At 41.1% G+C, this 25,225-nt stretch overlaps 1 protein-coding gene across 1 annotated transcript in view; it reads right to left on the bottom strand.

Moving 5' to 3' along the window:
• The window catches only part of RAD51B (RAD51 paralog B), a 418,545-nt gene that overhangs the window by 211,801 nt on the left and 181,519 nt on the right, over positions 1-25,225 (bottom strand). The window contains exon 7 of the mRNA XM_009883484.1: positions 15,542-15,638. Coding sequence (XP_009881786.1) covers positions 15,542-15,638 — 97 coding nt within the window. The remainder of the gene's footprint in view (positions 1-15,541; positions 15,639-25,225) is intronic.

Below are 25,225 nucleotides of genomic sequence, written 5' to 3'. Positions count from 1 at the left end.
TTTTTTTCCTCCTGCCTTCAGGCAGAACTATTCCATCTCAAAATTTATTCAGTATTTACTAACCTGAGCTGGCAGAAAAGATAATCTTCAAACCATCAGCATGTTTAACAGCAACAAAGTAAGCAGATTTATAATTAAGTAATTAGCTACGAAGAGAATAAGATCCCTGTCTTTTGAAAGAGCCCCCAGTTAACAGATTAAGTACATATTAGAGATTCATCAAAATGTGCAACCTTGTGTATAAATTAATAAATAGGTGTAACAAACATGGCATAACAAAGAAGAGTATGTATAGAAAATGATAGTAAGAAAGAAAAAGTACAAAAGAGACAAAAAAAAGTAGCATCATAGGCTCACAGGATATTTCAAGCTGGAAGGGACTTCAGGAGGTCTCAAGTCTTACCTCCTGCCCAAAGTTGGGACAGCTATGTCAGGCCAGGTTACTCAGGTCTTCACCCAGCCATGCTTTGAAAACTGCCGATGATACAGACAGCAAACCTACTCCAGGCAACCTGTAGCGTTCCAGGCATAGATGAAAAGAAAGAAACAGGTAGACAGAAAAATGCAGAAGGATAAAAGAACCTGGAAATTATATTAATAACTGTCATAGAAAGAAAAAGAAAGGACAAGGGAAGAATAAGTTCTTTTAAAAAGAAGGAAAAAAGTACAGGACATCATTTTTTAGTACTTCAATTTATCCAGGAGCCTAATGTGAAGGGTCTGATCCTTAAAGGCTTGATTTTGTGAAGTAAAATGACAACCCAAAACAAAGCAGAAAACCTTTATGGCCTTTAAGCCACATAGACGCCAGAACCTGAGGTAATCAAAATCACCAGCTACTTATAACAGGTAGGCTGCAGTTGAGTTTGTTGAGCCGTGTTTGACACATTTCTGATAAAATTTTGAGGACAAACTAGGAAGGACGCTATTTTGTATACTGAACTCTGTAGTTCCTTCAGATAAGAAGCTGACTGAGAGCCCTCCAACTAAAGACATCTACCATATGGCTGCTTTAATGCTTTCTTTTGCAAAGATCTGGGACACGGCAGGGGCATTTTTAGTGGCTGATGAATTAAAAGATTTGGATAAACATTTTAAGTTTCATTTGCTGGCCTGTTCGTTCTGTTATGACCATTCCAATCACAGAACCTGCAAGCACAGGACACCTCTAATGTTGTCAGAGACAGGGCAGAGAAAGGATATTGTATTCATGCCCACTCTGTTGCCACGACATGGCCAAACGAGACAAAAGAAGATAAAAATGGATGAACAAAATTATCATAATTTGGTTTATTAGCTAATAGTAACAGGATGCTCAGGATGTTATAAAAGCTTAGACAGTGAAGGCACACGTCCCTGGCCTGAAGAGTTTATACTGACCACCACCAGCCAGGGCATCACGTGATTCTACAAGACTAAGGGGTAAAAAAAGAGTTCATTCCTTTCAGGCCTTCCTGCCATTTTTTACTGACGTGGGTTGGTATCGCTAGGCCTTGATTTAATGTTTGAAAGGCCTGTGTGTCAACAAGACCATGATTGCCTCAATAATTCAATCAATATGGAATTGTAGCCCTTGAGATGGAGAGAAGACTGGAAAGGCAGCAGAAGCAGCCAAGGAGACACATAAGAGGCTTTCTTCTGAGGTTAACTATGAGGGAGTACGCCATGTAATATTTGGATCATCCCTGTGCTCACTCCACAACAGGCAGCACACAGAGGTAACATTAAAATCTATGCCCATCTTCTTCTTAAGTTTAAGACAACACCACCAAAGCTAGCAAGATCATTTTAGCATTCGAAGTAAGTAATCAGGTGACGACAGGAAGCCACATCTGAGCATCTGAACTAAGAAAACCCCACAGAGCTTCAAGTGCCCGTGACGCAGTCTTTTCCAATCGAGTGTAAATAGGACATGTCACCTCACCCAACACCCCAGACCACAATGTTTTGAAGGTACCAAAGGAGGAAACCACACTGCAAAGAGGAAGCGACAAATTCAGTTTTAAAAAGCTTGCAGGTTTAAACCAACCAGAAACAGCTATTAAACTCTGAAGCAATAACACATCATTAGCAATTAAACTGCTGAAACTGCAGCAAGCTCTCAAACATTTTCAATGGCACCATTGAGTGTAGGGATTGCTCACCACTACGTGCAAGGTGACCACTGCCAGGCAATTGTTTATCGGAGCAATGAGAATATGGCACGCCACTACCACAGGTACCTGTGCAACATGCAAGACAAACACCACATAATTTCATATGGAACTAAGAAGGAGGGCCGGCAGGTAAACAGTTTTATTTTTGTTTTATTCTTCACTGCTTTAGCAAAAGCAAGATGTTGCAAAACAACATTTTTGGGGGGTAGGAGGGTGCAAGAATGGTGAGAGAGAGTGAGAAAGAAACACGCAGACAATAACCCAGATGTTATTTTGTGTAGCACGTCTCTAGTTCTGATCAAGAACCTCAGCCTTGTCTCCTCTTTTGTCTTCAAGATTTTTATTTTATCCGCACAAACACATCTCCACAGAACATGTAACTTCTGATAACTTATTTTTTCATTGAAACCACAGTTGTCACAAAAATTTTCAGCACAATCCGAATAAGAATTACTTTATCACATTGAAGTCCACCAAAAATTCACTGTATTACAGACAGAGCAAGTTGTATTTATTTTTTTGAAATGCATATGATTCAAAACTGCACTACACCAAGCTGCAGGTGAATTTCTACCACCTTAAATACTGGTGCAAGAGAACAACAACCAATCCTGGGCTGAAGTTATAATAAACTCAAAACTGCCCTAAATTGCATGGGCTGCGCTACCCTATTACATGCCATTTGACTTGCTCACAATTACTATTCCGCCTGCTGGACACAAATACACTATAATGAGAGAGGAAAGCAAGGTTTCCCTACCTAAGGGAAACACACAGCTCATTAAAATAAGTTTTCCAAGTCCTTTACACAGTCAGAATGGCATGAAGGTGATACAGCCTCCTCTCACCCATAGGATTTTCCCACCCAGACAAAAGACATTTCATTTTAACAGAAGGCAGGTTCATCTCCAGATATATCCACACCGTGTATGGTAAATACTGGAAAGATTAGCCTGTGCTGACCTCTCTGTCTCTGTGACTCATCTGCTGCTGGAATTCTCTGGATCCCAACAGCTCATTTCACGCTAGCTCACATGACTGTCACAGTGGTGACTAAGAAGCAGATGCACCCTCAGGAAAAGAAGAACTGGGCAGCTGTTGACCATAAGACAAGACAATGAACTCTAGGGACATAAAGCACTTGACATGTTGATCCCACACTGTTCAGAGTTACCTCTTGCTAACCTGGAGGAAAAATAACGTGATCAGTCTTTGCTAGTTTGCATTATTCTGGTTGAATAGCCAATAGAACAAACTAGAGGCTCCACAGATCATGAGGTTTTTGGCATTTAACCTGAATCCACCATGGACTTTTCCTCTTGACATTCAGATTCGGTCACTAACAGGCACTATATCAGCTTGAAGGCACTGAAGTTTATCCTAAACTTCATTCCTACTGAACACTAACAGAAAAAGGTTTACTACCTTCTGAAGCTTCAAAAAAATTCCAGGCCCATCTTCTTAGTCACTTGTCTTTAAGCAGGTAGCAGTTTTCAGTGGGTAGCAATTTAAGAACATTAACTCTCAAACATGACAGCCACTGTTTCAACTCTTAAAACGGAACATCAACATTATCAGTTTAAAGTTAACAACAGAGGGAACAGCAAGGAAAAAAGGGAGTTGGACGGGATCATTCAGTAGCAGATGCTGAGGATGACTGGACCAGTCATTGGTTTAGATCCTTCTGCCTCCATGATGGTTTTAAACACAACTGGCTAGCATGGGGGTGAACTTCTGGTTTCGTTTCCTACAAAAGTTCTCTAGTGCACATCAAAACCACTCCACATAACGAGCAAACACGCAGCAAGCGAAGACCATTGAGGACTTGCTTCAAAATCACGCTACTGATCTCAATGAAAACACCGCTGCAGACACAGGCTAAGAGATCTTTGAGGCACAGAATGAATCTTACTGAACAGATCTGGTACAATATGGTAATTTATGTACCTCTACTCTCAACGTATTTGGAAAAACAGGAGTCAACTCCTATATAGTATATATTCCCAGAATGCCCTAGAGCCAAAAGCTTCAACCACTTAAAATACAATTCTGGATTCAGATTGGTGATCAGTAATTTTAATTAAGAACCATCCTGCATGATTTACAGTTCTTCCTTAGACCCAGATGACAAAATCCAGCCCACTGGTTCTCTAAGCAAAACCAACAAACAATGAAATTCTATAAGAAGTTGAAAACTTACCATATTAAAAAAGGAATTAAAATTAAAAGATAAGCAAGGGAAGCAAAAAAACCTGGATGAAATCAGATATTTTAAGAACTCAAGAATTTATTTATTTTGTGCATAAGAAATCAAGATTTTTCCCCCTTCCTTCAAAGCTACAGGGGCATAGCTGTTGAAGCCTGAAATTGTAGTTCCACAGCCTTTTGCTTTTAAATTAAACAAATGATCTCAGTTTTTGGAGCGGTTTTTGACTCCAGGGGAACTATGCCATTAAGATGGTGCCAGAAACATATTTAATTGATGCGTGTCCCAAGAACAGCTCAAAAGAGTGCAGACATACCACATATAGATTTCAAGGAAATTACTGAAAAGCTACAGAGCTTCAACAGAATGTGATATGTGAAACATGGCATATGAAAGATACAGTATCAAAAGGGTAAATTCAGTTCGGGAGATATTAATCTGATTACCTAAGAGGTACTATGAATCGGATATGCTCCTTTGTGCACCATATCCAACCTGGACAGATGGAGGAGACTTTATGCTCCATTTTCTGACATGTAATTAGTGCTTAAGGGATGATCAAGTTACAGATACAGAAACAAATTTTTTCATTTGGGAGTGGCGTATACGGTAACCAGCCTATAACATAAGATTTTCTGCTTTTATATCTTCGCGTGGCTTACACACTCTACAACCTGACTTTGCTGTTCTCATTTTCAGTTGAATGCTTTCTATGCACCTGCCTGACAGAAAACCAGTCCAGCAACATCTCTAAACAAAGCACTCCATATAGAGCTCTGAAACAAAAAACTTGCACAGTCTGAATTCAGGCTAATTTCATGCAATACAGTTTTTTAGCCAAATGATAAGCAACTGTCATATTTTTCTGCACCGTCTTCTCCTCTCTCCTTCCTGCCGTCATTGGCAATTTCCAGGATCTAGTCACAAAAAAATAATTAAAAATTTTGATCTGTTGCAGGCTCCTCCCCTTGTCAGATTCATGCAGTGATGGCACAGTCAAACTTCCATGACTGTAAATTATGAAGTCAATGGCCTTGGACTATCAAGTCAGTTAGCTATCAAAATGTTACTATTTTACATTATGGTAATGAATGCTCTCAAAAAAGAAATTTGAAATCTATTTTTGTTGCTGTTCATAAGCTCCATTTAAGATTGCAGCAGAACAAAGCTTAAAAGCCAGATCTCTAATTAGGACATCTGTAAGTTGGCATTTTATATTAGAAAGGCCGTCTGTATGGCTTATCAAAGACTCTAGGCTTTGCAGACCACAGCACCAATCACGAGGCCATTTTCTGTTTATTTCTCCATCAGGATCCCACATCTGTAAGACCGTGCTCATATCTATGTATATAAGAATAGCGCAATTAGTTTTACAAAATACAGGGGAGGACTTAGCCCACTTCCACTAGCACTGCCCGATACAGTTTTTTTAATTACTTTAAGTGTAATTTTAATTATTTCAGCAGAGAGTGTGAGTTATCAATCCCTGCCTTGAGGCAAGGAGTATTCAGGGAGAAGCGTTTTGGAAAGGGTGGCTTGGGAGAAGCAGCAAGAGGGAGAAGTGGTGGGGCAGAAGTTGCAGCTGGTACCCATCCAGCAGCCGTGGCCAAACCAGCTGCGCCGCGAGGAAGCTGGGTCTCTCTGCCAGCCAACTGACGGGGAAGTAAGATGAAGAGGCGAGTCCATGCAGAAAGGCTGCAGCAGCGTGGGAGGACTATGACCTTTTGATCTCCGAGATGTTCCTGATGTACCGAAGTGACATGTCAGCTCTAATAGGCTGCACTCTCCAACTGGTGGCAGGGGCCTACAAATTACTGTGAGATCTGAAGGCATTTGTTGTGATGATCCTGGCCTGGATGGGGCATATCAGCCCTTCCCCAGCAGGACTATCTGACAGTCTATCCCAACGATTCCCAAACCAGGGGTCGTAACCTCCAGCAGGGTCACAGCCCCACAGAGCGGGGTCGCAAGCCTGACAGAGATGCGATTGTTTATGTTAGTATTTAGGGTCGCAAGCTCAGCTGGGGTGAGCTCACCACCAGAAACAGAGGCACAAACAGAAACCATTTGGGAACAGCTGGTCTAACAGATTTCACGCTCAGAAACAACTTCTTGATATTCAGCTAAAATGCACCCAACTACTCCCTTCCATATCCATGCGCCAGCTTGAAACAATAGCTCCCCTGCCAGGTATCAAACTGGCTCAAATTGCTCCCAAAGAATTGCGGCTGCTTACAGAGCAGTAGCGTCTGCTTTGGGCTTTGCTTTTTCCCAACAAATTTTCCATTGTTAACAGTGGAGCTATTCATACTTGAGCCGCTGTCTTTTCTACCCGTCCTTAGAAGAGAGATGTACCTAGTTAAGCTTAGGCAGCAATCTTCTGCAGGTTGCAGCTTGGCTGGGAGACTGGAGCAACGGCAGGACATTTTAGGAGAGCAGAAATTAGTATAAACAAAGCCTTCCTCTAGTTAAGCTCCAGGCATTTCCTCTTTCTACCATTTCTTCACCCGTCTTTCTGTACAGCACAGTGTCCACTTGGGTTGCTCTTCTCTGAATGCTTCTTTATTTTTATTTTTTAGTATAACTAATACTATGAGAAGACAAGCAGAATCCAGATTAGAAGAATTTTGCCCACGTGGAGCATGCAAAATCTGCTTATACTCAAGCTGCCTGTTTTCATTAAATTAAGAGATAACACACCAACCACATACTGTCTTTTTATTATCATGCTATGTTTGGCTTTAATGTAACATTTTAGGAGCAGACCATCACTGGGAAGAAGTTCATTCACATGCCAGAGCACCCAGCTTCAACCTCCAAAAAAGGCTGATAGGTTATAAAACTTCCATCATTTAAGACAATAAATCATAATTACAATAATAAAGCAGGAAGTACACACAAATTAAGCAGAAACACCAATGCGCTCTTTTTACGATTAAGGGGAACCATCAATCATAGAGGCTGCCTGAGATTAACAAGGAGCCACTTTTTCAAATATCCTGCAGTAAACCCAGAGGAAACCCAGCTGGAACTGGAACTAGCACATAGGCATCAGACTCTGAAATCATCCTCTGCCCCCTCGTCCTCGCCTTCCCTTTTGGGGTCCTAGGGTCACTCCTTACCAGTTCAAGTGCTGCAGGTGAGCCATACGCTTCATGTAATGCCACAAGCCAAACAATTCCCACAGTGATGCCTTCCCATGTATAGAATTCCTCCTGATCCCTCCCAGTCCCACCAGAAGAGAGAGCCATGTCTGGTACTATAAAACTCCACAAGAAATGGGACTGAATGCTACTGAATGATGAAGATTCAATTAATATTTTTTCCCTTGGCCTCTGTACAGATTAAAGGATAACCCACAGTAAGTTATGACAGAATTTAAACTGGTCATTATGCACAAGGACAAATGGTGTTTAGCTCTTTCCTACCCATGAATTCATTTTTCACAATGTAATTTGAAGGATAAGTTAGTTTGGAACAGTTCCACCAACACTGGTGTACAATGTAGTGCTGCAGAAGGAATTTAGAGCCAAACCATGTCTCGTGTTTCTGATTTAAACCACTGATTTGCAGGACCACAGTAAAAATGCTGGTCAATCATTTCTATTCTACACAAGATGGGAAGAAAGGGTAAAGGAGAAGGAATTACTACCATTAAATAACCAGGCCTCTTACCGCTACTTTTATGGTATAAACAAAAGTCTAAATTCCAATGTATAAGAGAACATAGTTTCTATATTCACCCACACTGAAATATGAGTTAAGCTTATTTTTAAACATTTTTAAGGCATAAGGAGATGACCAATTGCAATCTCATTACAGTGCTTTACAGCTATATGCCATCTACTGAAATTAGGTGACTGACCCATACATGCTCTCAGCTTACTGCAGTTATAGGAAAAGAGGAGTAAACTAGTGTGGGTAGCAGAATTCATGCAAACTCATCTTACTTTGCATTGGAAGGTGCAACACATACTTGGTCGCACTTTGTCTCAGCTGAGGTAAGTTACTTGGCAGCTGAGAGGTGGTAACTGCTAACCACTCAACTATGACTGTAAGCACTTCTGTTATCATGCCGCTGATTATATAGACGAGTGATTTCCAGCAAATGTACCTGAAGGGTTTTTGGATTACAAATTGTTGATTAATGATTGTAAGTCATATCATGCCTTCAGAAAGAAACCACAACAAAGCAGTAAAACTTTGTATTCTATCATCGCAGCAATTAGGAAATGAGGAATGGTGATTCTCTTAAACTGATATATAGAGGCCTTTGAATGCTCCTGCTGACAGTTTTCAACCCTTTCGTAGTCTAGATCAAGTGATTATGCATGTCATTCAGCTTAAAACTTCCATAGACATGTACAGTCTCTGTAAACCTGTTTTACTGAGAGATTTATCTTTTGATTAAGAAGCCGTTAAAGTTCGGCTGGTTGTTATTATGTCACTACTTCCCACTTGTTGAAATATAGCATCAAAATTAGTACAGGCTGACATGACCACTGTTATCATGAAATCTAACTGCTCCATACACCACCGCAACCCTGCATCATGCAGAAACAATCACAATATCATTTCCCCTAATGGTTAATATCATTTGTTCCAGGCCCTGTAATGATGGTGCACTTCCTTCAGGCGTTCTCAACAGCCAGAAGGGCTTTTTTCCTTCCACTGAAGCATTGGGGTGCAGACTCCATTACTGCTAGGAGCACAGAGTTACCAGAAACATGAACACAACTGCAACCACAAGAACAAAATCCTATTTTAAGAAGGCTCATTCTCCCCTCCAACGTGTACTAACGAGTTTTATCAAGCTCCCTCCTTCTTTTGGCGCCCACTGCTTACCTATCCTGAAGTGGGTGTGCTACATACTATCCTGACTTCTAGCAGGTTAAGGAACATGAGATCCTTCCTCACCTTTCCGTGTATGTGGGCCTAACAATCTTTTTCAAGAAAGGGTCTGAAGCTAGAGAAGTAACTCAAAGACAGAACAGGCTGAAGGAACAAAAGGCTTCCCACAGCACTGTTGGCTGACGAAGGGGATCACAAGGTCTAGGCTGGGGTAGTTTCTTGAAAGACAGCCGAGACACGAGTCCAGCAGAAAAATAAAGAATTAGAAAGAAAAAACTCCAGCTGTTCCATTACAGCTCACATGAACGGGAACCAGTGAGTTGAGTAACTCTATCAACTCCTACACTAAAGTCAGAGATACCCAGGGGGCTCAGACCTGAAGGCACAATCCTGTCGCTGACAGACTCACCGAGCTCTCCTGTCCCATCATGGGAGGATTGGTGGCCTTGGGCCCGAGCAGCAACCAAGCCATCAAGTGAGAAGTGGCAATTCATATCTAAGTAAAAATAGAGCCAAATCTCACTGCATTTCCCTGTATCATCACGACTGTAGAGGGCAAGAGATACACTTCAGCACTTCACTGTCTCCCTAAGCCATAAAACAAGAAGAGAACTCCATTACCTTTTCAGTGATGCATTTTACTCTTCATTGTTCACACCTGCACACCAGTCTCAGTTGGGAAATTCACTTTTCACTCCGGATAGACATGCACTAGTTGTTGGAATTCCCCTTCCAAATAATCTGGCTATACCACTAGTGTTATTTGTACTAACTGCATTTTTGCACATGCAAAATTCACTAACCTTCTCAGGGTCTAAATAATGGGTCACAGTCAAAAGAGATTTCTTAGACCATGCCACATGGCTCTTGAGTTTCGTAAACAGGTCTAGTAATCTTCATACAGATTACTCCATAATGATAACAAAAATAAAGGGGTTTAGTAACTACTCCCAAATATTTGGGTCTCAGAAAGTCAGAGTGGATTCATATTAAAAAGATAGGATATTAATTTATGAATTGTCCAATTAAAAAAAAACTATTATAATTAACTAACACCACTGTTTCAATGATCTAAGACAAACGATCTCCTCTTTCAAGCAAAATTGTGTAAACCAGCCTGCAATAGGTTTACAGAGCATTCAGCTAAAAAAAAAACCTAAAGGCCTAAAACATGCCAAAGCTGTTACTTTCTACTTTTTAACCTATTTAAATTCATATCATGCTGGAACACTTCACAAGGACATGCATTATTCTTCATTAGCTTTAAAACTACAAGGAAGAAGTGTTTTAGAAACTTGTTTAACAGCACCTTCATTCATAAGTTCTCGGTTCCCGCAAAACAGGTATGTTTGTGTTCTCATGGAATATTCTTTTTTATTTTTATTAAGTCACCTGCAGGTCCAACCTTAAGCATAAGCGTATACATAAATCAATAAACAAACAAACCAAAACCAATGAACAGCCTCTGATCTCTGGGGCCCCCTCAGTTCTCTTGGCAATTCCTTACGTTTTTTTCTCCCCATTCAGCATCAGGACTGAAAAAAGGGATTTGAAGGGAGAGAAGCAATAAACTACAGAACTGGTCTTACTCTGGGGCAAGCGGCAGGTCAACTCATTATTTTCCCTGTAGGAATATTTTGAAATATTAAGAAAGAAAAAAAAGTTGCAAAATAAACATATATCCCCATATTTAAAAAATGGTAAACTGAGGCTTGAAGAATAAAATGATTTAACCTCAATCCAACAGGAGATCAAGGGCAAAGGAGAGAAGCCAAAGACTCCAGCTTCAAATCTTCTGCCCCTAAACTAAAGCAGGAAAATGCTGCGGGTGGAAGACATCAAGGTAACTTAGTTTTCTCCAGTCTCCACAACACAAAAGCCTACTTCTGCTCAACAGCTTAAAAGAATTCAAGATCACAGCAACAAAGATGAAAAGGTCAGACTAAACTCATTGCTCACACCGTACACTAAAAATATACAATGCTATGACAAACTGCCTGATGAACACAAATGGCAGAAGATGGAGCGCTGGCCTCCCCAGAGCTAGCACAAGTTTACAGACAATTTTAAACACAAAATAATTCTGACTTTTCCAAACAAATATTTGAAAGTGCTAGCTGAGACTGAAGAAGCCTGAGACAGCATTCTTTTTTTTTTTGCCTGACACTTTGTGCACACTGGGAGGGGGATGCTGTTCTTGTTCATACCAACACGCCCCTGAGCTTTTTCCAAGCAAGATGGAGTTTGGCTTTGATGTCTGCAAGAGGAAGTCAGAGCTTGCAGCTGGCAGATATATTAACAGGACTAGAAGGGACCTCAAGTAGGTCATCCTGTCCTATCTCTTCGCAGCACACAAATGAAACACACAAACTTCACTGTTCAGCTAGTGCTCAAAAACACAGGCTTAGAATTAATTTCTAACGACCCTCTACATTAGGTAAAATCCAGTCATGTGAACTTTGCAAAAATAAGAAAAATAGTAGTTACAGTCACAGATAACTTGTTTAAAAACATCAATTAGCAGTCCTACAAAATATTCTGTTTGCGCTCCATTTCTACTGTTCACTCAGCCTAAAGCAGCTTTTTTTGTTTGTTTGTTTAATTATTAAAAAAAATATTGTAATTGGGTTAAGGGCTACTTTTTACATGTTTAAATAATAAAGCGTTAATTCTTCCGGCCACGTTTTGAAGCCTACTGATAGTCCTGGGCTCATCTGACCATCTCTGCAATCAAAAAAAAACTTCAACGCTTCTCAAAGTTGTCTTTATCTGGAAGAGCTAAACAAAGGCTATTTCATACAGAAAGGAAGACCATGTATTCATAGCAGTATTCACAACATGCTCCAGTCTATCCCCAACAATGACAGGGTTTGCAAGAAAACAACACAAGAATGGTATGGCTACAAATAAAAACTGGGTTTGCTTCCGAGGGAAGAAGTGACAGCCTCATGTGCCTAAAAATTTTAGAGCTGCAGACAAACATTATTAGTCTTACTGAACTCCTTCCGATGGTAATCCGGCAAGTATGTAAAGGCCAAATAAATGCAAGGACTCAGCCCACAGGTACAGAAACTCCTGTATTTTATTCAGCACTTTAATTTGTAACAAACTAAGCATTTTGTTTTCTGCCTTGAAGCAGAACCCTGCATAGATCTGGGAATTTAGATGGACACAACCACTTCCTACAAGTACCACTAACAAACACAGTTCAACAGTTCTTACATTGCTGTATAAGTGGTGGGATTTTACAGTCAGCGCTGCTTTTATAAAGCCTTTAATGTTCTCATAAAAGTCTAACATTTTTAGGACACAAGTTTTCATGCACTAGATTACAATTTTACAGAAGACAAGCTTTGACCCTGAAACAGCTTGACAATATCCTTTCAGCTTGTTCATCAGATTAACTTTCCGTCACACATCAGATGAACAGCTTCCTTGGTTTCTTGCCTTATCTAACACATAGCTCAAGCAATTCCCTTCTAAAGCACAATCAGAAGCAAAAACAAAAGCCACTGTAACATTCCATTTCTTTCTAATAACACATTCAGTTTGAAATTTTCATTTCTGCCTCTAAGAAAGATTACCCTTTTAGCAAACCATTTACAGTGACGGGACTCTGATTTCAGATAGGATTAAAACAACATATTAGACATATACAAACCAAGGGGTCTGAGTTGCTTACAGGACTAATAATGTGCTATGGGTCCTTTCACATCTAGGTCACTGGTTCAAATTCAGCTTCAGATGGTGATGAGTGAAAAGGAAGAATGAGGTAAGAACCCAGTCATGAATCTGGCCTCTATTCCTGCCTCTGCCACATACCTACTTGGTGCAGTCGGGCCACTCACCTAACTACTCTTTCCTGCACATTCTACAGTTGTAAGACAGCAGTAAGCATGGTAAGTATCAGACTAATCCTAGAAGAGTAATTCATTAAGGATTCTTAGAGTACCCAAGATTGTCAGAAGATTAAAGTACTGCTACTTTCAGGCTGTTCAATAGCTAACATGAAATAAACGAGGGGGGACTTTCTCAGGACACATCAACACCTCGATGTTAAAAAAGAAAAACACTGGCTATACCAGTATCTTTTGATAGCCAGATAAACACGGATATAAAATGCTGAGTGGGCGCGAGATTCCACTTTTTCTCACAGGTAGACAGAGCGGGTTAAAACTAAAGCAAACTGGAAATCCAGAAGCAGCCATACTATGGAAAAGAAAGACAGGAGAGACCCACATAGTGTGGAGACGCACTGTGCTCTCCCATTATACAACCCAGCATGCAAATGCCATGTCAATGTTAGTCGACAGAAGAGGGAAGGAGAGAAGGAAAGAAGTTTATAACCCCTGCACCCCTTGATAAAACTTTTTACCTAATTTTTAACTAATTACCGGAGGAGGATAATGCAGTGCTGCTGTCTGCGCTGCTCTTGTTCCAAGGCTAAACAAAGGTTTCCATTTTCAACAAGTGTCATGCTGGCACATTTTACCGCTTTGGACCCTCAACTAAAAACAAGGAATAAGAGAAACAAAGGAAAACAATGCACACAGGAGCAACACCACATTTAAACTCATTCTTGGGTTAAAGGGTGAAAAATAATGGTGGTAGGCAGTTTAGATGCAACACGATAGCTTCATTAATAAGCTGTAACTGCTACAAAAATCGTCATACCATCTCTTACATGGTACTGATTTCAGAATACTATTGAACTATGGCTCATACACAGAACGGAGAATCTTTCAGATTTGCAGGAAAATTTAGAAAGATCACAACTATTCCACACTTTTTCCAAAGACTCTTCAAATATGTTAACCACAAGAACAAAATACGTTTTACTGAGAACAGATTTTGTTATTACTTCCACTTCAGAGTCAGCTCTGCTTTTCTTTTCAGAGGCAGCTCATACAGAGCAATTCCAAAGGACAAACAAAAGCACAAGTATTGCAATCAAGAGCATTTAATGAGACAAAGTGCAACAACTTCATGCCAAGAAGGAAATCATAAAGATGAAAAATGATGCCTTCCTCTTCCAAATCTAGTTACCAAATTTCAACTTTCTGACAGAGACAGGGAGCGATAGTCAAGCAATGAACTTAAGAGATACTTTGGCAATGGATGGAGCCAACAAAAGCCACAAGCACAATTCCAAAATGATTTATGGGCTGTGCTATGCCCAAGCTCCTATTGACAAAATTATGAAGTAAATACATCAGTCAGTGTTAAGGCATTACACTGAAGTTCTTTGCTACTCTTTGACATTGTGTTTAATCTATCTTCAACCTCTTTCTCTTGTCCATTGAAATGAGTTGAAGAAATATTGTCAGTTTTAGCCACTGCTTAGTTGGTTTTGCCACCAAGCTGTTCTTGTGTTAAGTCAGGCAAGTTCGAGAGGTCTGCTTGTGCTCCATCAGAACCACAATAAGCTGACCAGAACTACCGGAAAGCGCAAAAAAGAGACAAAGAAGGGAAATACCTTATAATACAGAGTAGGAAGTCCACATATAATTATCATGCCTTTGCAGGAAAGATGAGCATTGCTTTACACCATACATTTGGGTCCATGCACGAACTGAACTCAAAATAGCAAACTTCTCTGCATCTGTCCCTGACTGAGGGTACTCTGACTTTTCTTTGCAAGTCGAGAAAGCTGAAATTATTATATTACTTTGCAAACCTTGATTCAGAATTATCTTTTCTTCTTAGCACAACAAATCCTCACTATTACCACAAAAATGTGTGCTTGCCTATAATTTTGTGCAGAAAAAAGAAACATGAAGATGTAAACTGGTACATGCCATAACACAAAACCTCATATTCTATTCACACAATGTTGAGACCTGCAGTTTGAGGCACTGTACTTCAAAACCAGATGAGCATAATGCAAGAGACAGGACTACTTGCTCTCCTTCATTTGTGACTGGCTGTTTCTCTTCAGAATCACTGATAAACATTAGGTAAGATCAAATTTGTAGCCTAACTTGTGTATTAACTGTAGCAGCAGCTTCAGAAGACTGAGAAAATAATGCTCTAAATGCATGTGAATGAAAGTACAGTGCTGAGGAACTTGTTACAGAACTGACATGGCTTGAAAATTCATTCCCAGCCCTTAGAAAGTCTCGGATCCTTTTAGTTAATACACTCACTTTCTTTTTATTTATAACTGGCTTTTCAGAGAAAATGAAAAATAATTTTGTTCCCAGGCTGTTTTATGTTAGACTTGATAACTTGACTCTCACAGACCCCTGTATATCAACAGAAGACTGCAAGTTACAATGTGGATTTGTGTCAGTGTAGAGTTTCAGTTCTGATAGAAGGGATCTCTTACCTTCAGACAGGGACAAATCATCAGCTGGAGACACCAGGTCTGCCTGGATCGCAAGGCCGTTGCTCAATGATGTGGTAATCTGATTTGTCAAGATAACCTGCAAACAGACAGGGAGAGGGGGAAGGGAAATTAATTTTTATGGCTACTGGAACGCAGAGAGCAGCCCAGGCAAGGACTGGAATCCGCTAGACACAGCATCCAGGCAACTCTCTGTTCTGACCTTCAGCAAATTCAACACTCAGAAAACTCTGAACTACCTGCAGAAACTGAAAGAGATAATTGCAAGAAGTGCAGGAAAAGGAATATTGTTAAAAAGATGAAATACTAAACAACTGTATGTTGATATATACAGCCACATAAAATGAAACTCCTGTTCTGAAGAGCTTCATTCTTCAATGAACAATTGGATGCTTCTTACAAAAAACATCATTTTTTTCATAAGCAAATAGGACATCTATTTTCCTGGAAATTTCCACATAACTTATATACTTTCTTCCTTTGGCTGAAACACAGTGCCATGGAGAAAGGTGCTGTAGGGACACATCCCCACTGATCTGAAGCACAAGAGTACTGAATTTCTCAGGGCTATCTCTACATGAGGATTTTTCAGTGTTTTTCAGGTTCACAAGATTCTGATAAAACAACAGACTGTAGTACCCACACAGTGCTCTCATCTGACAGCATCAGCAATGGTCTTGTTTGCAAGAGATGAACAGTTTCTGGCACCTCCGAACACATACTTTTTTCTAGTAACAGAAAGCATTAAGGCAAACACTGCAAACAACATAGGGAGAAGAACATAGGCATAAACAAGGTCATCTCCTAATGCTTTGTGTCTCTCACGAGCTGCACTTTACGCAATTACAATTGGTCTCCACTTAGCAGACTGGCAAAAACTTCAGAAATTACTTTTTCTTTTTTTTAGAGAATGAAAATGATCCTTCTACTTGCACTGAGAACAGACTCCACTCTAAACAAATTCTCTTTGAAATTAATGGCCTGTCTTCAGCTGTACTTGACACAGGAGGGAGGGAGAAAGGAATCCTACACGGTACTCTGTGGATGCGGTTTCATGATGCTACTGGAATAAATTAACAGCTTGCCATTGCTAAAAGGAAGAAGAATTTCTCCACTCTTCCCTCCACTGCTCCTCCCTCCCTCTGATCATGGCTTCCTCCTCCTTTCTAACACTTTCAGTAGCATCATAATGACACTCTCTCCATTTTCTTTTTCTCTTTCAAGATCCCACAGAAGCTGTATCAGATCACAGAGTCGTAATGGCAGCGGTGGTGCTGTGGGGCATTGCGCCTTCTTCAGGCAGCGTGACATGAGCTGCCAAGAATGTGGTAGAGTCTGCAACCTTTACCAAGACCACAACGTTTCCTCCCTGCTTTCATCAGTCCACCCATCTCTACGCTTGTAAACAGGCACAGCGGTGCCCGAGAGCTTTACAGACTGTATCAACCAGGCTAAATTGAAAAGTCTGCAAGTCAATTCTTCATCTACTCAACAGGAGTTCAAGACCTTCAGAGACCCATAGTGATGTCCCTCATGCTCTTGTGCTACTGACTCCAAGCTCTGGACAAACTTCAGCTGGCTATCACCACCCTACCCAGCTTAACCACAGGTTGCACCCTTTTGGGACTGGACATTTACGACCACCACAGTGAATCCAGACAGGGCAGGTAACAGCCTTGTTTGGTCTTACACCTAGCCTAAGGTTCTTAATGTACACCTTTCAATACTGCCAACAGCAGACAGGCAAGAAACATATCACAACCCTCTGCTGTTTCCCCCAAAGCGGCTGCATGTACCTATAAGCACCCAAAAGCAGACAGGAAAGGGCCCGGCACACACAACCCCTTGCAGCCACCTCTGGTTGTCCTGTTCATCAGATTACAAGATAAGATTCAATTTAATAACAAAGAAGAAAAAAGTCACTTTCTCCTTTCTTCTTACCAGTGTACTTAGCTTCTATTTTAGTGAGTAAGTTCATCCTTGTGATAGGATGAACATCAAAACTGGTTCAAGGCAAAAGAAAGGAGCAGGAAGCCAAGAGTCAGGAGCGATAAGGAACAGGATGCGAGACCTCTCCTTCTTAACATTGTTTTCACTTCATTTTCATTGTGTCACAAAACCTACAGTCCTCACTTGTCCATTGAGGCTCTTCTGGCAACCAGGCATAAGGTACATCAACAATATGGCACAACTCTGAAGCTTTTCCTCGATCTGGTACTAGAAAAATGTGCTGAAACAGAACACACTAACAAACTTATACACACACACGTACTGGTGGGGTATGAAGTTTTCATTGGCACACTTTTGCAACGATCACATTATTCACAAGTGTCAAATGCTCTGTTAGCAATGCAGTCATCCCAGACCTGTGCCAAAATAATCTTTGTACTGTGCCATCACGTATTTTATTATTTATACACCACATTTTAAAGAAAAGCTACCGTGCTTAAGGATCTTTTTTAAATGAAAAAAAGACCTAAACATACTATATTTCATATTGTTCTCCTTCAAAGGAAACTAACTTTAAAGGTTTAAAAAAATAAAAACAAACAACAAGAATAATGCAACTGCATATTTTTTTTTTTATGTGTCTTTTGGCCTTTTTTGGCCTCCTCTTTAACCAGGAACTCCACAGCACTGTTCACTGAAGGACTGTAATTCTTTACCCTTTATGTTTAACTTAAGCTACACCTCTGAACTTAGATTTCAATTTCTGATGTGTCCTTTAATAAATATTCAATACTAACAATATCCTAGACACCCTGTTATACTGTTTAAAAAGTCAGTTTAAAACCACAAATAAATGTTTGTCGTGGTTCAGCCTCAGCCGGCAACAAAGAACCAGGCGGCCGCTCGCTCCACTCCCACAGCCGTGGGGAAAGAAAATTGACAGGGCAAAACTCGTGGGTTAAAATAGTGCAATTTAACAGAGCGGCAAAAGGGAAGATGAAAACAAAACAGTAACACCGGTAAAGGGACACAAAGACACAATTACAGTACCGCCTCGAAGCGCACCGACCGGAACCGGTCCCGCACCGCCGCAGCCCACCCCCGAGTGGCGACTGCTCCCCTCGCCCCGGCTTGTGCCTCTCATAGCCCCGATGGGTCATGTGGGATGGAATGCCGCCCCCTGCCGCATCCCTGGGGAGATTAACCCCATCCCTGCCGCAACCGGGACGATGTTCTTCTCTGTCTTGCTCTGAGGGTGGGAATTAAGTGTATTCTTAGTTCCATGACCTCACTGATAGTTAAACATTTGCTTAAATACATGTTTAAACACTATCTCGAATAGGCACATTTCCTCTGAGATGAAGCCATATGCATGTACAGAATGCTTATTTTGGAATTAATTGAAAATCATTCATTTCTGCAAGCCTGCAGAGCCAATGCAGAATTCGGTTCTCCCATAAGTACAAGCCAAGAGGCTGTTAGCTGAGCACTAAATTTGACATCAAATTCCCCGTCACACTTATGCAGCTTCACTTACCGCAAAATTCTTCCATTGGGTATAGGTACTCCTTTTATCAAACAACTAATATTCCTCTTTGTGCACCTACCATAACACAGTTTGATCCTCACTCTGCAGGTGTGCAGAGTGCTTCAGACTCTCACTGGCTCAAACAAGCTACAGGTTGCTAACAAAAGGAAAAAAGCTGGCCCTTACTCAGCTCCAGTTCCAAAGAAAGAAGTTAAGGCACTCGGATTTAGAAAACTCTTCTGAATACGTACATCTATCTTCAAAATCTCAATCACACGCCCCTACTGGAAAGTGCTAAGATTCCTTTTATTTTTCCCAGAGTAAAACTTTGGTCACAAATACTTTGGCAGTGAATAGCGCCATTCAGACAAGCCCCCATGTTTTCATCAGTCCTCAATCCTACAGACATTCAACTTGAAGCCCTGAACGTTGATACCACTCTATTCCAGTGTCACGTCTAAAGAACGTTTTAACTTCTCCCCAAAGTCTCCTTCACCAACCTGAAAGACATACTTACGCTCCATTCTGCTATGCTTTGAAATGGTTCAATATATTCAGAAAGCTGCAAATAGGTGTCTGAGGGAACAGTTAAGCCTGAGTGTGATTTGGAGAGAATACACAGGTAGATAAAGGAGGTATGGAGTGGAACAGATGTGTGACTCTCTGATGAGTAATCACATTTGTGCATGGACAGACCTGACGAGTAATCACATTTGTACATGGACAGAATCAGCTGAGTCTCACACATTGATTCAGACATGTGTGCACAGAACATAACACTACTTCCAATCTTAATGATCCCATGTTACAAATCGACAACATTATGAAGAAGATGGTTAGAGTACCTCCCTTTGGTCTGCTAGGTGCCACGCTTGAAAGAAACCACCTCTCACTGCTAAAGAGCGCCTGAAAACAGGCTGGGGTCACAAGTCCAAGCAGCCTTATTAGAAAGAGTGCCTTGCAGTGAATTAGCAATGGCATTTCCTCAACTTTTCATTGGAGATTTGCCATTAAAGTACAGATTAGATTTGCCTTGTTTAGTACAGGAGATCTGCCAAGTCCTCAGTCTAAGTAGGTAAGGAAAAGTTGCCTCTGTTGTGGTTCCTTTTGTCAGATACTGGGCATCATTACCAGACAAGCACAGCTTCCACATAAGAGGTTCAATGCCAATCATGAGTTTATAATCTTCCAGCAGAACACTCAACAGTGAGAATGTTGCTACATGATATCTTAATGTTATCACATTAAAACACATAGTATTCTAAAATACATGGTATTTCATAAAATACCCAGTATTTTAAGAGGAGCTCCTATTTCCAACTAATGGAACAAAATATTTTGTTTACCAGAGGTACTTTCATTACGACTAAGGCACTAGGAGTCACAAAAAAATTACACCTCTCTACACACAGCTGTGTCCTGACATGCGCAACAGGTAAGGAGGTTGCGTTATTGCTTTCTGCTTCTACCTTGTGATGACTGAAGAGTGTAGGACTTCTTCAGCCAGTGACTGTGCATGAATGGAAAACATCCTCCACTGCTTAAAGAAGAGGAAAAAAAGATGAAAAGGTCAGCTAGACAGCTCAGTAACACTGGAAACTCACCCCATGCAGCCTCCTATGGAGTTCAATGAACCATTGCCTTTAACCTTTCAGCCTATTCACCTGCAACTGGTTAAACTAGCTATTTAACAAGTGAAAATTTACAGTCCTCAGCCTTCCAATTCTGACAGAATTACAAACGCTGTAGAAATTCACTCAAATTCAAATTTCAAAATCACTTCTGGGAAAAAGTCTACTACTTAAAATACCACATAACTGACTGACCACGCAATTTCCCAATCTTAGGATTTTTACTGCAGCATAGCAACCTTAGACTGTAAAATAACCCCTTCTAACCATTAGAAGTGTTACGACAGCAAGATGAATCCTTTTCCTTACAGTTAGAAAAACTGGAGATAAACACAAGGAGACCGTGGGAACACATTTCCAAGTTCCTAATTTTGACACCTTAAACAAATGCCTAGTTTTCTGATCACATCCCCCATTTTTATAGGTGCTGATACCTAGAGAAAAATGGAAACCAGAAATTCTCAAGTAAAATAGTTCATGTTCTAGAAAGGTCATTGCTACTCCTAAGATTACTCTAGAAGCCAACACCCCTGTTTATGTTCTCTTCAAATCTTTACATGTTGTGAAAATAGAATCTCCTTCCACTGATGTGACTTCAGCAGATGCCAGTTTTCTGGAAGCACATTAGAAAAGTAAAAATACTTATTTAAGGTGCCCAAACTCCCAACACCCTCATTTGTTGGGAATAGCACGGTTCCTGCATATGTGGAAAGCCCCTGCTGGTCCTGGGAGAGAGTTCACCTAAGAACTGAAATATGACTGCTTTACACAAAAGAATAAGCAAACTATTTTTTGTTTGGTTATTTATACAGTACAATTTTTCAAGTACTCCTCCCGCCTGTGCTAGGACCACACTGAAACTACTAAATTTGACTTTGTCATCCTTGTAAATCCAGTTGAGTAAATAAGTCATTTTCTGTAAACTTGCGGTCTCGGCCTTCTTGTTAGTTTATTGCAAAATTAAAGGGAGCTCAGCACAGAACTATCAATCAGTAACCAGCAAAGGTATAAAGTCTTTTGGAATGTACCAAGAGGCGAAAAAAACCCACTCTCTCATGAAATGACTGTTTGTTAAAAGAACGGAGCAGAATTCCCCATTTCACATGAAACACCATTTAGGAAAACTTTTATTAAAGGCTTCCCATTGAGCTGGGAGAGCAAGCACAAGAACACTTGCAATAATCCCAAATTACTCTGCCCTTATTAGTCCATGTATTTTGTGGTTTTCACTGTACTCAAGCAATGTCACTAGAGAGCACCAAGTGACAGTCAGCAGGGCTGGGATGCTGACTCAGCCTGGTGGAGGAGAAGGACAGAGGTTTTACTGATCCCCAGCCATTCTTCATACCGGTCCCTGAGAAGGCAACTCTCCCTTCCCCCGAAGCACAGAGCTTTTAATGAGGCATTCAAGTAGCCCTGCAAAAGGAAAGTGCACCAAGCAATACCACAAAGCCAAATGGGGCAGGCAGCAACCCTGGAAACAAAAAGGGAACAGTGAGAAAACTGGGGTGAAGCAGCATGCTTCAAACAGCTGTGAGAACCGCAGCCTTCTCCTTGGGAACCTGTTACAGCTCCTTGAGACTGGTATCGGTCTGCTGAAGGAAGAAGCCTAAATTACCACCACCTGTCATAGTAATAGGGCATTTGTCATCTTCATCTAAGCTATGCACTGAATTAGCTTTTTCTTCAAGTCCTGTTTCTTCAGGGAGATATTCTTCAGCATCAGTAGCCGTTTGCCACAAAAGCTGTCAAAAAGTTGTCAACGACCTCAGCAGGACTTGTACCTAATATTCACAAGGAAGAAAACTTCCTTAAAACTGAGCGTTTTCAGTTAAATAAGGGAGTTACAGACAGAAAAAGGAAAAGTGTGAACTGCAATACCGAGAGCTTTTAAAGAGATTAAGAGTTTTACGGAGAGAATTTCAAGTGCCCGCAGCTACCAGGCACTTGAAGTTGGCTACTGCAGCGATGCTCCGCAGGAGCTCGCCTCGCAGGAGAGCGGGCTTCTCCGGTGAAAAGCCTCTGCACAACCGAGAGAGTTCTGGGCTCCAGGAGCAAACCAAATGTGCTTACATCACAACTATTGCTATGAGAGGAGATTAAATATATACACTTATCTTCATTCTTAGAAAATGTAAACTATTTTGGCTCATGCAAACTAAATACAGAAGAGAAAACTCAACAGTTTATCATCCCAAATCCAAGCAAATCACCACACCCACCCAGTACTCGTCCCAGTAGGTGTCCCGTACTCCCAAACCAAGCAGCCACCCACCCCCGCATCTCAGGTTTCTGTGGGCAAGAATGAAAATAATGTCAAGTAGTCTACAGAGCCCAGCCATCACAAGCAAATAGCCTTATAAGAAATGAAATTCCCATGTTCAAAGTCAAACACCACTTCTGGTGTTTAATCAAGGCCCAACTAACAAAGATACTCAAAAGTAATTTTACATGTGGTACTAAAATGGTTGTAGCTAACAAAGAAAGCACAAAGCTCCTTCACTGCAAGCGTAAGCAACATACAAGTGCCCACATTTAACAACTGCTGCTAATCCAAATCAGTTGAAAGAAAAAGTACCCGTTACAGCCATCTTGTTTATACATGATAGAAGCACAGGCTGTAACAGTGATGCTCACATTAGAGGGAAGTAGATCAACGTTTTTGGACACAGAGGCATAACAGCTACCCTGACAGAAGGCAAAGAAGAGGCCTCTGTGCCAAGAGCTGTTCGAATTCATATCTCAACCAATGTCACCAGAATGTGGCATAATTCTCTGAATAACAGATATATACACACAAACCACTGGAAACGTATTGAGAAACACTTCCTAATCCTACAAGCAATCTAGCAACAAGCATTGGCCTTGCCTCAGAGGAATTTCTTCTGTACCTATTTTCATCACATCCAGGAAAAAAAAAAAGGGGCAATTAAACTATCTAACAGCATAGAAACAAGAAAGTAATGATTCTCTGGAAGGCTCACAAGCAGGTTTTAAAAGATTAGAGACCTGTTGCTCAGGGCACATTGCTGCTAGCTGCAACCTTATTAGAGCTCCTCAGACAGGACTTCCACCTCCTGCTTTGCCATGGTATCTCTACCCAAACTTCTCCTCTTTCCTCCCTCAGTGAGGCAATTCATAGCAGCAGAGGTCATTTTATAGTCACTGGATTTCACTGGATATAAATAGGAGTCGGAAGAAACCAAGGAATCTTTCAGAGACTGGCCATTGTATTTACATCCAATTTACTCTGCTTTGCACAGGAAAAGTACAAAGTTATGCAATTCTATTCCATAAGCCTTCTGGAGAAGTAAAGAGTCTATTCACATCTCTGCCAACTGCTTAAAAATAATCACAATGAATTAATAAAACTTCCACCAGAAGAAAAAAAGAAACAAAACAAAACAAAAGCATGCTGTTCTCAGGCAGCTACACGTCTTCAAGTTGAAATAGCTACCACCCAGCGATAGCCTGAGGTCTTTAGCCTTTCCTCCTCTGTGAACGAGGAACGCAGCCAACACAAACGTAACCTTCAAAATCCACACTGCAGCACCCTCGCGCTGTGCTGCTCAGCGAGAAAGGTTTGTGTGCCTGGAAGGCCTTCACATCCCGCAGCCTGCACAGACCTGTTCGCAGAGACGTGCGTAAGACAACCCCCCAGGAGGGATTGCCACCCGCCTTCATACCCTGCCAGTTGCCCAGAGCTCCGGGTTCCTTTCCAGCAGACCTTCCCTCTCCTCCACCCTCCCCTGCAGCCTCTGCACAACGATGGCTTTCTGAACGGAGCTTACTCCTGGGCACAGCTAGCGAGGGACCGCAGTAAGAGGCTGCACCGACACCGGCTGCACCAACGCAGAGTACCTCGCAGGAAATCACTGTAATCCACAGGCAACTTTTACAGCCAAGACCTTCTGCGCTCTCAAAGCAGCAAACACCACCGCTTAAAAGGGAGTTTTCTGGTGAATGCCAAATTGTCTTGTAAAAGAATAAAGAAAATATATTTCCGAATTCACAGTTCGCTCTTGGATCACACACTGCTCTCAGCAACAGGGCTTTTTGGTTGGTTTAATTGGTTTGTTTTTGAAGCACGGGGAAGGAACTGGGTTGTCTGGAACAGCAGCAAAGTAGTACAGAACTTCAGTTCTGCTCTGGCATGCTCCAGGCGGAGAGGAGAGCTGAGTACATCTCCTACTCTTTAATAGGACTGCAAGGAAGTCAAAATTTATGCTTACTTTTTTCTCAATGAAAAACCTAGTTTAGTTTATGTGCACTCGTGAGCTTTCATTAGCAGATCAGAAAGCAGACTGAAGACTTCCTTTCACTCGCTGAGTCCAGACCTGCCATGCATCTACCCTGCTTTGTCCAGCACTTCAAATTTACCCAGACCTACACAAATTCTGTGACATTAAATCTCACTACCTTCTGGTGGAATAAATGTATTGTTACCCCTAGTGTAGAGACAGATGCTCAGGCACTAAGCAAACTGACTACAGTTATCACAAATCTTTACTGCCACTCCTAAACCCTGACTTCACGAACAGGGTTGGAAGGGCTTAT

Source organism: Charadrius vociferus, unplaced genomic scaffold (genome assembly GCF_000708025.1).
Source record: "Charadrius vociferus isolate BGI_N301 unplaced genomic scaffold, ASM70802v2 scaffold34, whole genome shotgun sequence".
In the NCBI taxonomy this organism is placed as follows: domain Eukaryota; kingdom Metazoa; phylum Chordata; class Aves; order Charadriiformes; family Charadriidae; genus Charadrius; species Charadrius vociferus.
Note: the sequence above shows the minus strand (reverse complement) of the source record. Positions and strands in the feature narration are given on the sequence as shown.